Source organism: Podarcis gaigeae (genome assembly GCF_964106915.1).
Source record: "Podarcis gaigeae genome assembly, chromosome: 15".
Classification (NCBI taxonomy): Eukaryota; Metazoa; Chordata; class Lepidosauria; order Squamata; family Lacertidae; genus Podarcis; species Podarcis gaigeae.
Genome location: NC_139692.1, coordinates 42,908,635 through 42,922,486, shown reverse-complemented (window position 1 = coordinate 42,922,486; position 13,852 = coordinate 42,908,635). Strand labels below are relative to the sequence as shown.

At 46.4% G+C, this 13,852-nt stretch overlaps 1 protein-coding gene across 6 annotated transcripts in view; it reads right to left on the bottom strand.

Moving 5' to 3' along the window:
- Positions 1–13,852, bottom strand: part of NCOR1 (nuclear receptor corepressor 1) — a 105,939-nt gene that overhangs the window by 83,856 nt on the left and 8,231 nt on the right. For all 6 annotated transcript variants that reach the window (XM_083714945.1, XM_083714946.1, XM_083714949.1 and 3 more), the window contains exon 2: positions 1,862–2,039. In XM_083714945.1, the coding sequence (XP_083571071.1) occupies positions 1,862–1,969 (108 nt within the window). In that variant the 5' untranslated portion in view covers positions 1,970–2,039. The remainder of the gene's footprint in view (positions 1–1,861; positions 2,040–13,852) is intronic.

Below are 13,852 nucleotides of genomic sequence, written 5' to 3'. Positions count from 1 at the left end.
CGAAGGAGCCACGAGGCTGGCAATAATTAAGGAACCAGCCTCCTTAGCACAACTGCTTTCAAGAAAGCTGAAGGGTTGATGGGTTGTTGCTTTTCAAATGACCCGTGTTTTCTTTGCTTCAATTTGTTCATTTTATCCATTTACTCTCTCTCTCTCTCTCTCTCTCTCTCTCTCTCTCTCTCACACACACACACACACAAACACACACACACACACACATATATATATATATATATATATATATATATACACACACACACACACACATACATATACATATACCGTACTTTTCCATGTATAAGACGAGGTTTACTCTAAAATAATGTTAAAAATGCGGCTGCATTTGAATGTTTCAATATTTTAATGTTGTATTTTAATCTTGTTTTTAAGTTGTATTCATTCAACTTGTGTTTATTATTGCTTGTTAGCCGCCCTGAGCCCAGCCTTGGCTGGGGAGGGCGGGGTATACATAAAAATTATTATTATTATTAAAAATCAGGGGTCGTCTTATACACGGATAGTGCAGGGGGGGTTTTGGTTGCAGCCGCGAATATGTTATACACAGAAAAATACGGTACACACACATATAATTAAATTTTCTGTTTTACAATTTGAAATACACATTTAAACATCCTTAAAATATCAATGACTTCCCTTCCTCTCTTTCCATGGTCAAAACAAAAAAAAATTCCTTCCAGTAGCACCTTAAAGACCAACTAAATTAGTTCTTGGTATGAGCTTTCGTGTGCATGCACACTTCTCCATGGTTCATTTTGCATATCATAAATCCCTGCATATTTTACAGAAACTAAACCATTCAGTATTCCATTCTTACATACATCAAAACTTACGTACACTGTTGAATTTATCTTAATGCTGCCAACGTTTTCAAGTGTACACAATTTCCCCCAATGTATTCAATAAACGTTTATCCATTTACTTTGTAGACTGTCTGCTCCTCCAGCTTCTCCTGACCTGTCATCATCATCATAGCTAGTCTTGTCATACAACTTCCTGAGCTCAGGGATGGGAAACCATTGACTTAAATTATTCTAATGAAGGTAACAATGAATACTACTGGCTGTAGCTTTGCATACAGACGTTTCCAGGTTTGATCCCCAATGGCACCTTCAGGGGGGGCTGTAAATGTCCCGTAGACCAGGGGTCAGCAAACTTTTCCAGCAGGGGGCCGGTCCACTGTCCCTCAGACCTTGTGGGGGGCCGGACTATATTTTGGAAAAATAAATAAATGAACGAATTCCTATGCCCCACAAATAACCCAGAGATGCATTTTAAATAAAAGGGCACCTTCTACTCATGTAAAAACATGCTGATTCATGGACCGTCTGCGGGCCGAATTGAGAAGGCGATTGGGCCAGATCCATTTCTCAACCTGTGGATCCCCAGCTGTTGCTGAACTACAACTCCCATCACCCCTAGCTAGCAGAGCCAGAGCTCAGGGATGATGGGAGTTGTAGTCCAACAATTATCTGGGGACCCACAGGTTGAGAACCGCTGCCCTAGAGAGCTGCTGCCGGCCAGTGTTGACAACACTGAGCCAAATGGAACAGTGGTCTGACTCAGGGTAACGCAGCTTCCTGTGTTCCTGAATAAGAACATGAGGAGAGGCTGCTGGATCAGGCCCGTGGCCCTTCTAGTCCAGCATCCTGGTCTCACAACAGCCACAAGAAGAAACCCACAAGTGGGACCCAAACACAAGAGCCCTCTCGCCTCCTGTGGTTTCCAGCAACCAAGAAGCATTGCCGCTTTCAACACTGGAGGAAGAGCATGGCCACTGTTGCTAGCAGCCATGGAGAGCCCTCCAGCGCTACCGCCTGGGGAGCGCGCCCTCCCCCCTTACCTGCTGGTGTCGGCCGCCGGGGAATGTGTACTGGACTGAATGCGTCTGGTAGCGCCCTTGTTCTGCGCTGAACGCTCCTTGGCTAGGAGGGTAGCCCGAGCTTGACATTCTGGGAGGAGGGCTCCTCGCCGCGATGCGAGATCAAGGCCGGCGAGCAATCGTGTTTCCTGGAAAGAGTCTGTTAAAAAAGAGGGGGGGGGGGAGAGAAAGAAATGGTAAGAAGGGGATAAGGGTTGATCAAGAAAGACCTGGTTATGTTTAGAATGATACCGCATAGGGAAATGTTTCCTGATACAGTGCTGCCCCGCAAGACGAATGCCTCGCAAGACGAAAAACTCGCTAGACGAAAGAGTTTTCCGTTTTTGAGGTGCTTCGCAAGACGAATTTCCCTATGGGCTTGCTTCACAAGATGAAAACGTCTTGTGAGTTCTTGCGAGTTTTTCCCCTCCCCCCCCCCTTTTCTAAGCCGCTAATAGCCGCTAAGCTGCTAATAGCGCTAATCCGCTAATGGCCGTGCTTCGCAAGACAAAAAAACCGCTAGACGAAGAGACTCGCGGAACGAATTATTTTCGTCTTGCGAGGCACCACTGTACAAAGATGAGGGATTCTATGGAATGCAGACAGAGAGATTTGATAAGAATAATGATCTGTTGTGACCTTGACGGAAGCATACAACAGATGAGCCTTCTTGTGTTTTGGCTCATCTTCCTCTCTTTTTTCTTTCCCCCCTCCCCCCTCCTTCCTTCCTTCCTTCCTTCCTTCCTTCCTTCCTTCCTTTCCCCTCTTTCTTTCCTTTTCCTTTTTTCTTTCCCATAATGGCTTATCCTTTATGCCATGTACTTTGATATTTTTTGTAGTTTTTTTAGCTTTTTTCATTGTTATTATTAAGGAATTTTCTTTCGCAATTTTGGTTGTCTATATTTATATGTATTTGTTTAAAGCGAAATAAAATTATTTTAAAAAAAGAAGAAGAAATGTTAAGAAGCTGCTGAAACTCCACGCCATCACCCGTCAGCATCGTGGTTCACTTCAGCGCAGCTGTGAGCGACGGTAAAAATATGCCAGCAGGTTGGCATGGTTGCCAAAGGTGGCGTACGTCAAATATCAGAGCAGAGGGGAAAGTGGGTGTCAGGCTCATCCGACCTGCTTTGGCACTGACTGACTGACTTACTTACTTACTTATCATTAATTTGTTAACAGCAGAAAAAGTGCAAACATAAAAAAACACACAAAAGAAACAGAACATCAAAAATTTAAACTGTAAAGCATCACAGCCAGCAAGGAGAAAAGTAGAAATTTGCAGAGCAGCTCCAAAGGGATAGTAAAATATTAACTCATGCAAAGATTCCCTTTGCAAATAGTAAAGATTTATATTAAAAAAAAAGTATTCACCAGCCAGTTCCATTTTTATTGTGAACTAAGATTCTATACATTTGCATATACTGGTGGCACTGAGTAACCATGTGCCTTGATATTTGTAAAATAAATTTGGGATTTTAACATTATTCTTATACAATTATTCTTATACAAGCTCAAAGCAGAGCTACACGCAACACAGAAACAAACTTACACACTCACACTTCAAGAGTTCAGCATTCCAACCAGAGAACATTCATTTTCTGTGCCATAACCGAACTGAGCTCATGGTTGCTTTTGCAATTAAAGTCTGCTACTTGTCTAGTTAGGTAAAGGTAAAGGGGCCCCTGACCATTAGGTCCAGTTGTGACAGACTCTGGGGTTGAGGCACTCATCTCGCTTTACAGGCCGAGGGAGCCGCCGTAGAGCTTCCGAGTCATGTGGCCAGCATGACTAAGCCGCTTCTGGCGAACCAGAGCAGTGCACAGAAACGCTGTTTACCTTCCCGACGGAGTGGTACCTATTTATCTACTTGCACTTTGACGTGCTTTTGAACTGCTAGGTTGGCAGGAGCAGGGACCGAGCAACAGGAGCTCACCCCGTCGCAAGGATTCGAACCACCAACCTTCTGATCAGCAAGTCCTAGGCTCTGTGGTTTAACCCACAGCGCCACCCACATCCACTTGTCTAGTTATTTGTATTTTATTATTTCAATAATCAACTTTCAATAATCACTTTCCACCATCTGGGTCTCAAAGCAGCTTACAACACTAAAAAAATACAGCATGCAAAACTGAAGACATAAACCTCAGAAATTTGAAACTGGGAACATTTCAACACGGCCTCCTCAGCCAGGATAGCCATAGTCAGTCAGTACTGAGCTAGGTGGATCAGTGAGCCACTTGGTGTATAATTTAGCTCCCTAGGTCAGTGTTAACCTTGGGCCTCCAGCTGTTTTTGGACTACAATTCCCATCATCCCTTGCCACTGGTCTTGCTAGTCAGGGATGATGGGAGTTGTAGTTCAAAAACAGCTGGAGGCCCAAGGTTGGGAAACACTGCCCTAGGTTCCCCCATATATAATCACTCCCAGGAGCTACACTGAGTGTTTGAAGATTTGGGATGGAGAAAAGAAAGGGCTTCTTTTCATGCAGCACGTGGTTAAACTGTGGAACTCCCTGCCACTGGAGCACCAACATGGATGGTTTCAAAAGGGGACTAGACAAATCCAGAGGGGAAAAGGCTCTTGATGGCTCACAGCCACAATGGCTACACTCTGCTTCCACAGACAGAGAATAATAATAATAATAATAATAATAATAAATAAATAAATTTTATTTATACCCCGCCCTCCCCAGCCAAGACCGGGCTCAGGGCGGCTAACAACCAATAATAAAAACAAGTTGATTGAAATACAACTTAAAAAACAAGATCAAAATACAACATTGAAATATTAAAATGCAGCCTTATCACAGGAGGAGAAAGGAAAAAAGAGAAAGAGGGGGAGGGAGTCAAATTGATTATAAGCCAAAGGCCAGGCGGAACAACTCTGTCTTACAGGCCCTGCAGAAAGAAATCAGATCCCGAGCAGCGCACGGAAACACCGTTTACCTTCCCGCCGGAGCGGTACCTATTGATCTACTTGCACTTTGACGTGCTTTCAAACGGCTAGGTTGGCAGGAGCAGGGACTGAGCAACGGGAGCTCACCCTGTCGCGGGGATTCGAACCGCCGACCTTCTGATCAGCAAGCCCTAGGCTCTGTGGTTTAACCCACAGCACCACCCGTGTCCCTCCGTCTTGATCTACAGGGTGGCAATTTCCAAAGTCTTTATAAGGCCTTGTGCGCCATTTTTCTGGGTTCCTCCTCCTCTCCTGCGGGTGAGGGGAGCACCCTGTTGCAACAGATCAATAAAGATCAAGCTTACTAGCTGCTTTGCTTCTCAATATTCTCTGGTTGGCCTCTGTTATTTTCTCCTACCAATAGGGAACCTACGTAAGGACTCTATATGGGCTCTTGGATACCCCATAAGGGAAAAGAGCCATTTTTGTTTGCAACACCGCCCATCCCTGGGAAAGGGTTTGCAAAGCACCATTCTGCAATGCAGCTGCAGCCCTGCAGCCACACACCTCCATCTCTGACCCAAGCCTGCCACCAGCGGTGTCTGTGCTGGAGGCCGGCCACCCACGTTACTGAGTCATAACGCCGGATGACTCATACAAGCTAAATCATGCTTTCCTAACCTGACCTCCCAATCCCTCTCTCTCTCATACACAAACACACACACACACCTTACATTTAAAGCACATAGCTTCCCCCGGAGAATCCTGGGAGATGCAGTTGACTCCTCAAAGGAATGGAATTCCCAGCACTCTTAATAAACTACAGTTCCCAGGATTCTTTGCGGGTAGTCAGGCTGTAGTGAAGTTGGGAAATCTTTGTACGTTGAAACTTTGGTTCATACAGGAGTGAAGCATTGTGGGAGAGTTAAAACTGTGGCATCCTGGGGAATGTGTGTCTGGTTTCTTTAATTGTAAAACTCTCTGTCTTTCGAGGTGTGAATCAAATTGCCTCCTCTCTGGGCAGGAAGAAGTTGTTACCTGATTTGTAAATTCAGGCAGCTGGGAGTCACTCAAAGCGCCCAGTAGAGTCTGGGAATGAAGGGGGAGTCTTTGATCCTCAAGGTTTCTGAGACTAAACAGAGTTCAGCTGTCCTAAGCCTCCTGATAATCAAGAGTTATTGTCTCCGCATACAGCCATTGGCAAATTGATAATTAATCTAAAGACCTGATTGGTCCCTAAACCCTTTCTCCAGGAATAAAGATTTGGAGGAATTGAGATGCAAATTGCAGACCATCTTGCCATGCAAATCCTCGAAGCTAACCAGTGCCTGGCCACCTACTGGTTATACCCGTTGGATTTCTGTCTGTGTCACGGTACAGTGACACAAAGTTGGACAACCCGGTAAATATTGAAAGGGGATTTTCCTCCTTGGACTCTTTTCAAACGTTGGCCCAGTAAAGGAGGTGGCAGCAGCTTTCTACTGTTTGGGCTTGTGCGTCAAAGCCCCTCGCGTCCTATCCCTCTCCCTGTAAGGTCCTGCTGGAGTTTGGAGGACTGGCCCACGAACCACAACACAGGTGCTTTAATAATAATAATAATAATAATAATAATAATAATAATAATAATAATATCTTTATTGTCATTGCCCCCTCTCGGGGACCACGAAATTACTTGGCTGCTCCATCCACCCAGGTAGGGCACTCCACACAAAATCAAAACAACTATAGAAACACTAATTAAAACAATACAGTATAATACAGCAAGGAAGATTAGATGACTTTCAAAGTCCAGGCTTCCCATTCAGGGCCGAGATTGCTCTGGAGAAGAAGCTGTTCTTAAGACGGCTCGTTCTTGTCTTCATCGTCCTGTATCTCCGTCCCGACGGCAGGAGCTCGAAGAGACAGTGACCAGGATGCGATGGATCTTTTACTATGTCCAGTGCCTTCCTATGGCACCTTGTGGCATAAATCTGCTCTAAGGTGGAGAGTGGGCAGCCAACAATGCTCTCTGCTGCCTTAACAACTCTGCACAACCCCATCCTGTCCTGGGTAGTACAGCTTCCGTACCACACACATAAGCCATAAGTGAGCACGCTCTCAATGGCACAGTGATAGAAGGCAAGCAGCAGTTTCTGCGGAAGATGGTTTTTCCTTAGAATTCTCAAAATGTGCTCTGTGTCTATGCAGGTAGATCTTCGTGAAGCCTTATGCAGAAATACCCCTCTTGCCCGGCAAGTGGATCAGGACCTGGACAAACCTCTGGATTTTTGCACCTCCTTCTGAATGGTGCTACCCAGTGCTCAGGGTCAGAAGGTACATTCTGGGCATGTATTTTGAGAGACTGCACACATTTATAAAGAGGTTTCAGGAAGGGTGCACTCGAGGACCATCAGAAAAGTTTAGAAGAAATTGTCCAGACACAAAATGCTATTGGGAAGGGGTGCAAAGGTGTACCTAGAGTGGGGAAGCTGCCCCCTCCAGCTTGCTTAAGCAGCTAAGCAGAAGCGCTTATTTACCGCATTTATAGCCCACTTTTTTTCTCCAAGGAGTCCATGATTCACACACCTTTCCCCGGCTCAGTTAATCCTGACGACAACCCTGTGAGGCAGGTAAAGAGGCTGTGACTGACTCCAAGGTCACCCTGTGAGCTTCCTGACTGAGTGGGGATTGAAACCCTGATCTCTCGAACACTCTGAACCACTGGATCACACTGGCTTCCTACAGTTCCTTCTGTTCTGGGGCAGCTCTATAAATTAAGTTGGTCAATAAATATGGGGAAAGCAAAATGTCCCTTAGAGAAGGCTCTAGAAATAGAAATCATAGAAATGAATAACAATTACAGTGGTACCTCGGGTTAAGTACTTAATTCGTTCCGGAGGGCCGTACTTAACCAGAAACTGTTCTTAACCTGAAGCACCACTTTAGCTAATGGGGCCTCCTGCTGCTGCCACGCCATCAGAGCCCGATTTCTGTTCTTATCATGAAGCAAAGTTCTTAACCTGAAGCACTATTTCTGGCTTAGTAGAGTGTGTAACCTGAAGCGTATGTAACCTGAAGCGTATGTAACCTGAGGTACCACTGTAATAATAATAATGGAAAAGATGGCTCCTATACATTCCACTGTGGCGATCGTAACTTAGTTTTAAGGTGCCATTTTGGCAATTAGCTTACATGTCTGTGTTTCTAACACTGCCTTCGGGAGCCTCAAGACTTTTCTATGATGATGATGATGATGATGATGATTATTATTATTATATGCTGGCTCCTGCCTTTCCTGCCCCCGTCCCTCCAACCTCAAACTTGTGTGGCCGTATAGATTTCAGGCTAACGTGGCACGTGTTTGAGCTTTCCACAACCACTGCGCTGCTCTGCAGACAGTCGACATAGGCAAGAAAGCGGGGAGGTGTTCTGTGTGATTACAGAAGCAGCACTTCAAGACTCATTTCAGGTCACAGAATCATAGAACTGAAGTGGAAGGGACCCTGAGGAACATCTATTCCAAACCCTGCAATGCAGGAATATGCAGCTGTCCCATACAGGGATCAAACTTGCAAAAAAACAAAACAAAACCCAAGCCATTTTTATTTATACTTTTCCTTTTACAACAAGCACAAAACATAAATTTAAATTATTCCACATCGTATTTTGACTCTCCCCGCCTTTCTGTGGTTTCTAACACATGTACTGCTTTTTTTACTGCATTTCCAAATTATCCCTAACTATTATTTATCCCAAATAATCAGTCTAGGTTTTCTGTGCATTTTTTACTTTAATCCTACTAAAGTCTTAATTTGTTTACAATAGTGAATTGTTTCCATTCTACATTAAAGAGTTTATCACCTTCCAGTAAGTTTAGCCATTTCTGAGTACTCTAATAACTTCTGCTGCCATTCTTCTTTCGTTGAGACGTTTTCTTCTTTCCGTCCTTGGGCAAAAATCACTCGAGCAAGTGAAGCAAGTTACTTGTCCTTATGGATTCAAATATATGCTTCAAAGTATAGAGGTGACATCTGGGCAGTTGACCAGGCTCCTCCACAGCCTATGACCCTAACAACTTGCTCTTTAAAAAAAACAAAAAACAATTAAGATGGCCACCGCACTGTGTTTTGTTTTTTAAACGACTGTGGCGAGCCACACACCCTCCCCAAACCCGTCTAGCCTCCAGTAATTAGTGTTAATGAGGGTAAATCCCCATTGTGCAGGAAACCAATTGTTTCCGAGATGGAACAGTCGAGAACGCTGCGTGTTGTTTCTGCCAAGTCAGCACGGAAAGAAAGTCCCAGGGACCTGGTCACCCAAGGGTGAAGTTTGTTTGTTTGTTTGTTTGTTTGTTTGTTTGTATGGCACCTAGAACACAGCTCCCCCGCCCCCCCCAAAAAATTGGCTATGCAGAAGTCGTGGCTTCTCAGCGATCAGAGAAGATCTTCCTGCAGGAATCCCAAATGATGCTCTATGCCCTAGATCTGATACCCCGATGCAGGACTTGTGTATTCTGGGACAGGAAACCAGTGCTCTGACTTCTCTCCCCTGAGGTTTCACAGTTTCCTCTTCTCTCCCTCCCCTCCCCGCTACAGCGAGCTTTTGGGATAAGGACGGTCTCGTCCACCAAGCCCCGAAAAGAATCCGTTCCGCAGCAGAGACAGAATGCCACATCCCGTTGACCTGATAATCCCATACACGTCAAAAATAGCACTGCTTACGCTGGAGACAGAGGGAGCCACGATCGAAGCAAAGGGATCCCCCCCCCCCCCGCTAAAAGAAACAATAATCCTCCGCTACTGTTAACAGCTGTTGGGAACTGTCTCGCCCACCCTCGCTCGGATGCACCAGGAACGCAGCTCTCAAGCGCTCTGTTGGGCCGCGCAGCTGGTCTAAAAAGGTCACGTCATTTCAGCGGAGACCCCAACTGCAAGCCCCCTTGAGCTGGGAACTCAGGAACGTAGTTCTCAACTGCAGTTGGAAAACATGGCCTGCACTAAGTTTTCTTGCAGATAAAGGCCGGCCAGGGGTGTATCCTTGGCAAAAACACCTTAAGCCATCTGCTGGAAAAGTACAGGGTGTGCTATAGCCGGGTTCGCACATAGTACCTAGCCACCGTTTACCAAACGGTGGCTTATTCAACTGTGGTTTGTTTGAGCATCCAATCCCAGCTCAGAGACGTGCATTTGGCAAGGCTGCCTTAAACGATCTGCAGGAACCCAGAAAGCAACAAGGTCTATGACCTCTTTTGCACGCAAACCACAGTTTACCAAGCTATGGTTTATTAAACCACAGTCTGCCTAATCATCCAAACCCTGCCCAGCAGCTTAGCAATGGTGTGTTCGCTGCCAAAGAACCACAATCTGAAGCCATGGATTGCTGGTTTCAACTATGGTGTGGCGCTTGCAAGAGCTCAGTGCTCTTCCTTAACCTTGGACAGCCAGTGTGGTGCAGTCAGACTCAAACCTGGGAGATCAGGGTTCAAATTCCCCTAGCCACAAAGCTCACTGAGTGAACCTGGTCCACTCACTCACTCTCAGCCTAACCTACCTCCCAGGAGGATAAAATATGGAGGAGGAGACCAATGTACACCACCTCGAGGAAAAGTGGGATATAAATGTAATCAATAGATAAATTAAGCATGGTTTGTTTCTGCATCCCAGGCATTCACCACGCTACGAAGGTTATTTTATCCTGTGAACTGCCCTGAGACCTATGGGTATAGGGCAGTATATAATTTACAGTGGTACCTCGGGTTACATATGCTTCAGGTTACATACGCTTCAGGTTACAGACTCTGCTAACCTAGAAATAGTACCTTGGGTTAAGAACTTTGCTTCAGGATGAAAACAGAAATCATGCTCCGGCGGCGGCAGCAGCAGTGGGAGGCCCCATTAGCTAAGGTGGTGCTTCAGGTTAAGACCAGTTTCAGGTTAAGAACGGACCTCCAGAACGAATTAAGTACATAACCAGAGGTACCACTGTAACAACAACAACAACAACAACAACAACAACAGCAACAACAATAATAATAAGGCAAGAGGAACAAAGGGAGCTTCTACTAAAAAGCTTCCTAAACCTGTGCAACAAGGATTAATAATAATAATAATAATAATAATTTTTGCTACAGCAGTCAAACACTTTGGGGTGGCCCCACTCTGCTCCATTGTAGAGGAGGAACCCAGACGAGAATCACTTGCAAAACAGAAGGAGACCCCGACAAGTCCCAGTGGAGGAACTTAAGAGTCAGTCTGAGCAATGTGAATGTGTGGTTGACCTGGGCATTCCCCTAGTTTCTGATGGGGGCGGGGAGGGAAGAGAAGAGCTGGTTCACCATAGCGGATTACAAGTCAGGAAGTCAGAGGTTTAAATTACACCTCTGCCCAGTGTGTTCACAGGGCGGCTTTAGACAAGCCACTGTTTACTCACTGGATCATGCACTTGCAGGAATCTACATGAGCCCAGGCATCCACCTGAACGACAAAGATAAGCAAGAACTGCAACAACACGTTGCAGCGTAGGCTCACTCCCGTCAAGGGCTCAGGAAGCTTTGAACAGGAGCCTTGTAGAGCTATTCAGGCAGGGAGGAGAGGATAGTTTTCTTCTTGCATCCCTCCCCTAAAGCCCCCTCCCCTGCTGGGCTACATAGCATTATCAGGGACTCGGATTTAGGGCTGGCCGTTAACCCCCCAAAGATGACTTCTTTGCAGCTGTATTGAACTGATGAGTTGTGGGAGGGGAAGAGCCCTCTTAAAACAAAGCAAGTTTCCGGTCCTCATGGTTCTGAACAAAGGGCTGGTTTAAACAGGAGCAGCGAGACCACGGCTTTATCTAGCTCACTGCTGTCTACACTGACTCAGAGCAGACTTTCAGGGTTTCAGGCAGAGGGTCTTTCCCAGCCCTACCTGGAGATTCCTGCAGGGAATGAACTTGGGACCTTTTGCACACAGCGCAGATACTCTTCTGCTGAGCCGCAGGCCTCACCAACAAAAAGGAAGGAATAATCCCTGTCGGGTGGGGGAAAGTTTGTTTGCTAGATTTCACAGCAACCATTGCCCACCCCTATTCACCTGCCTTCCAGCCTACTTTCTACAAGCTTGTTTGGGTGTAAGAAGGCAAATCCCCTATCCCTGGATCCCTGTCCAGTTAAACCACAGAGCCTAGGACTTGCCGATCAGAAGGTCGGTGGTTCAAATCCCTGCGACAGGGTGAGCTCCCGTTGCTCGGCCCCTGCTCCTGCCAACCTAGCAGTTTGAAAGCACATCAAAGTGCAAGTAGATAAATAGGTACCGCTCTGGCGGGAAGGTAAACGGCGTTTCTGCGCTGCTCTGGTTCTCCAGAAGCGGCTTAGTCATGCTGGCCACATGACCCGGAAGCTGTACGCTGGCTCCCTTGGCCAGTAAAGCGAGATGAGAGCCGCGACCCCAGAGTCGGCCATGAATGGACCTAATGGTCAGGGGTCCCTTTACCTTTACCATATTACATACACCTCAGAAACTCATGCATCCTTGTCAGGCTGCTTTAAATATTTTCCCTCTTCTCTTATTTTCCCTTGGCATCTCAGGCCTGGGGGAAAATGCTCCCTGCCTGAAACCCTGCCAATGTATAGAAAATACCGATCCGGGTGGATCAACTGCGTAAGGCAGCTTCATAGATTGGGGAAGGGCCATAGAACAGGGGCAGAACATCTGCTTTGCATGCAGAAGGTCCCAGGTTCAATCTCCAGACAGGGCAGGGAGTGCTGCTGCTAGTATACCTGAAGGAGCATCTCTACCCCCATCATTCAGCCCGGACACTGAGGTCCAGTTCCGAGGGCCTTCTGGCGGTTCCCTCCCTGCGAGAAGCAAAGCTACAGGGAACCAGGCAGAGGGCCTTCTCGGTAGTGGCACCCGCCCTGTGGAATGCCCTCCCATCAGATTTCAAAGAGATAAACAACTACCTGACATTTAGAAGACATCTGAAGGCAGCCGTGTTTAGGGAAGCTTTTAATGTGTGACATTTTAATGTATTTTTAATCTTTGTTGGAAGCCGCCCAGAGTGGCTGGGGAAACCCAGCCAGATGGGTGGGGTACAAATAATATGTTATTGTTATTGTTATTATTGTCATAGGAATGTAAGAAGAGCTTGTGGGATCAGGCCAAAGGGGGCCAATCTAGTCCAGCATCCTATTCTCACACTGGCAGATTTGAGAGGGCCACACGCAGGACCTGAGTTCAAGAGCACCCTCTTCTCCCCTCCTGGGGTTTCCAGCAACTGGTAACCAGAAGCAACAGTGCCTCTGGCTGTAGAGAATTCTGGGCTAGATAGATCAGTGATCTAGTTTAGTAAAAGGCAGCTTCTTCTTGCATTCCTCTGGGTAGAATTTGCCCATGGGAAACCCTACACACACTCACTAAGCCCTGTTGAACACAGCGGGACTTAGCGTACCAACAAACGCGCATCTGATTGTGCTGCTAAGTTTTCCGAGTGCGAGATCTCGCTTGGTGTCCTTACAAGCGCAGCCAAACGGGAAGCTTAAATTCAGAGTTCCCACCGCTCGGGAGATGTACATTTTTGCACTAGAAGAGAGGCACGTGGGGCTTGCATAACCAGAGGTGTTGGATCACACCGTTGGGCACTATCAAAATCCCGAACGCTTTCAATTGTTATAGCAACCTAATTAGCATGCACGGTGCTTTTAAAAAGTGGGTGGGGGGGGGGGAGAGAACGGGGAAAGGCTTGATTTGAGAACCAACACTTCCTCTCTTGCACTTTTCAAAATCACTTCCAGGAACAATGCAGAACCAAGGAAGCACTTACGATGCTCCGAAAGGGCAGCTTTCTCCTTGACCAGCACAGCCCCATTGGATGTTGCTACATGGAATGACGCTGGGCAAGTGCCACAGGCACCTACTGGACAGCGCCTGTGACATCACCGATGACAAGCGGCCAGCCCATTCTGTTCCTTAATGAATTTTATTGCAGTGGGGCTCCTAACTGTTTCATACAATAGTTCTCTCAGTGCTCTCTGCTGTGCTCTTTCACTGCATTGGGATGCTTACAAACTGCTAGTTGAATTAAATACGTATGGAGGCTGCTGCCTTGCTCACTGGTTCA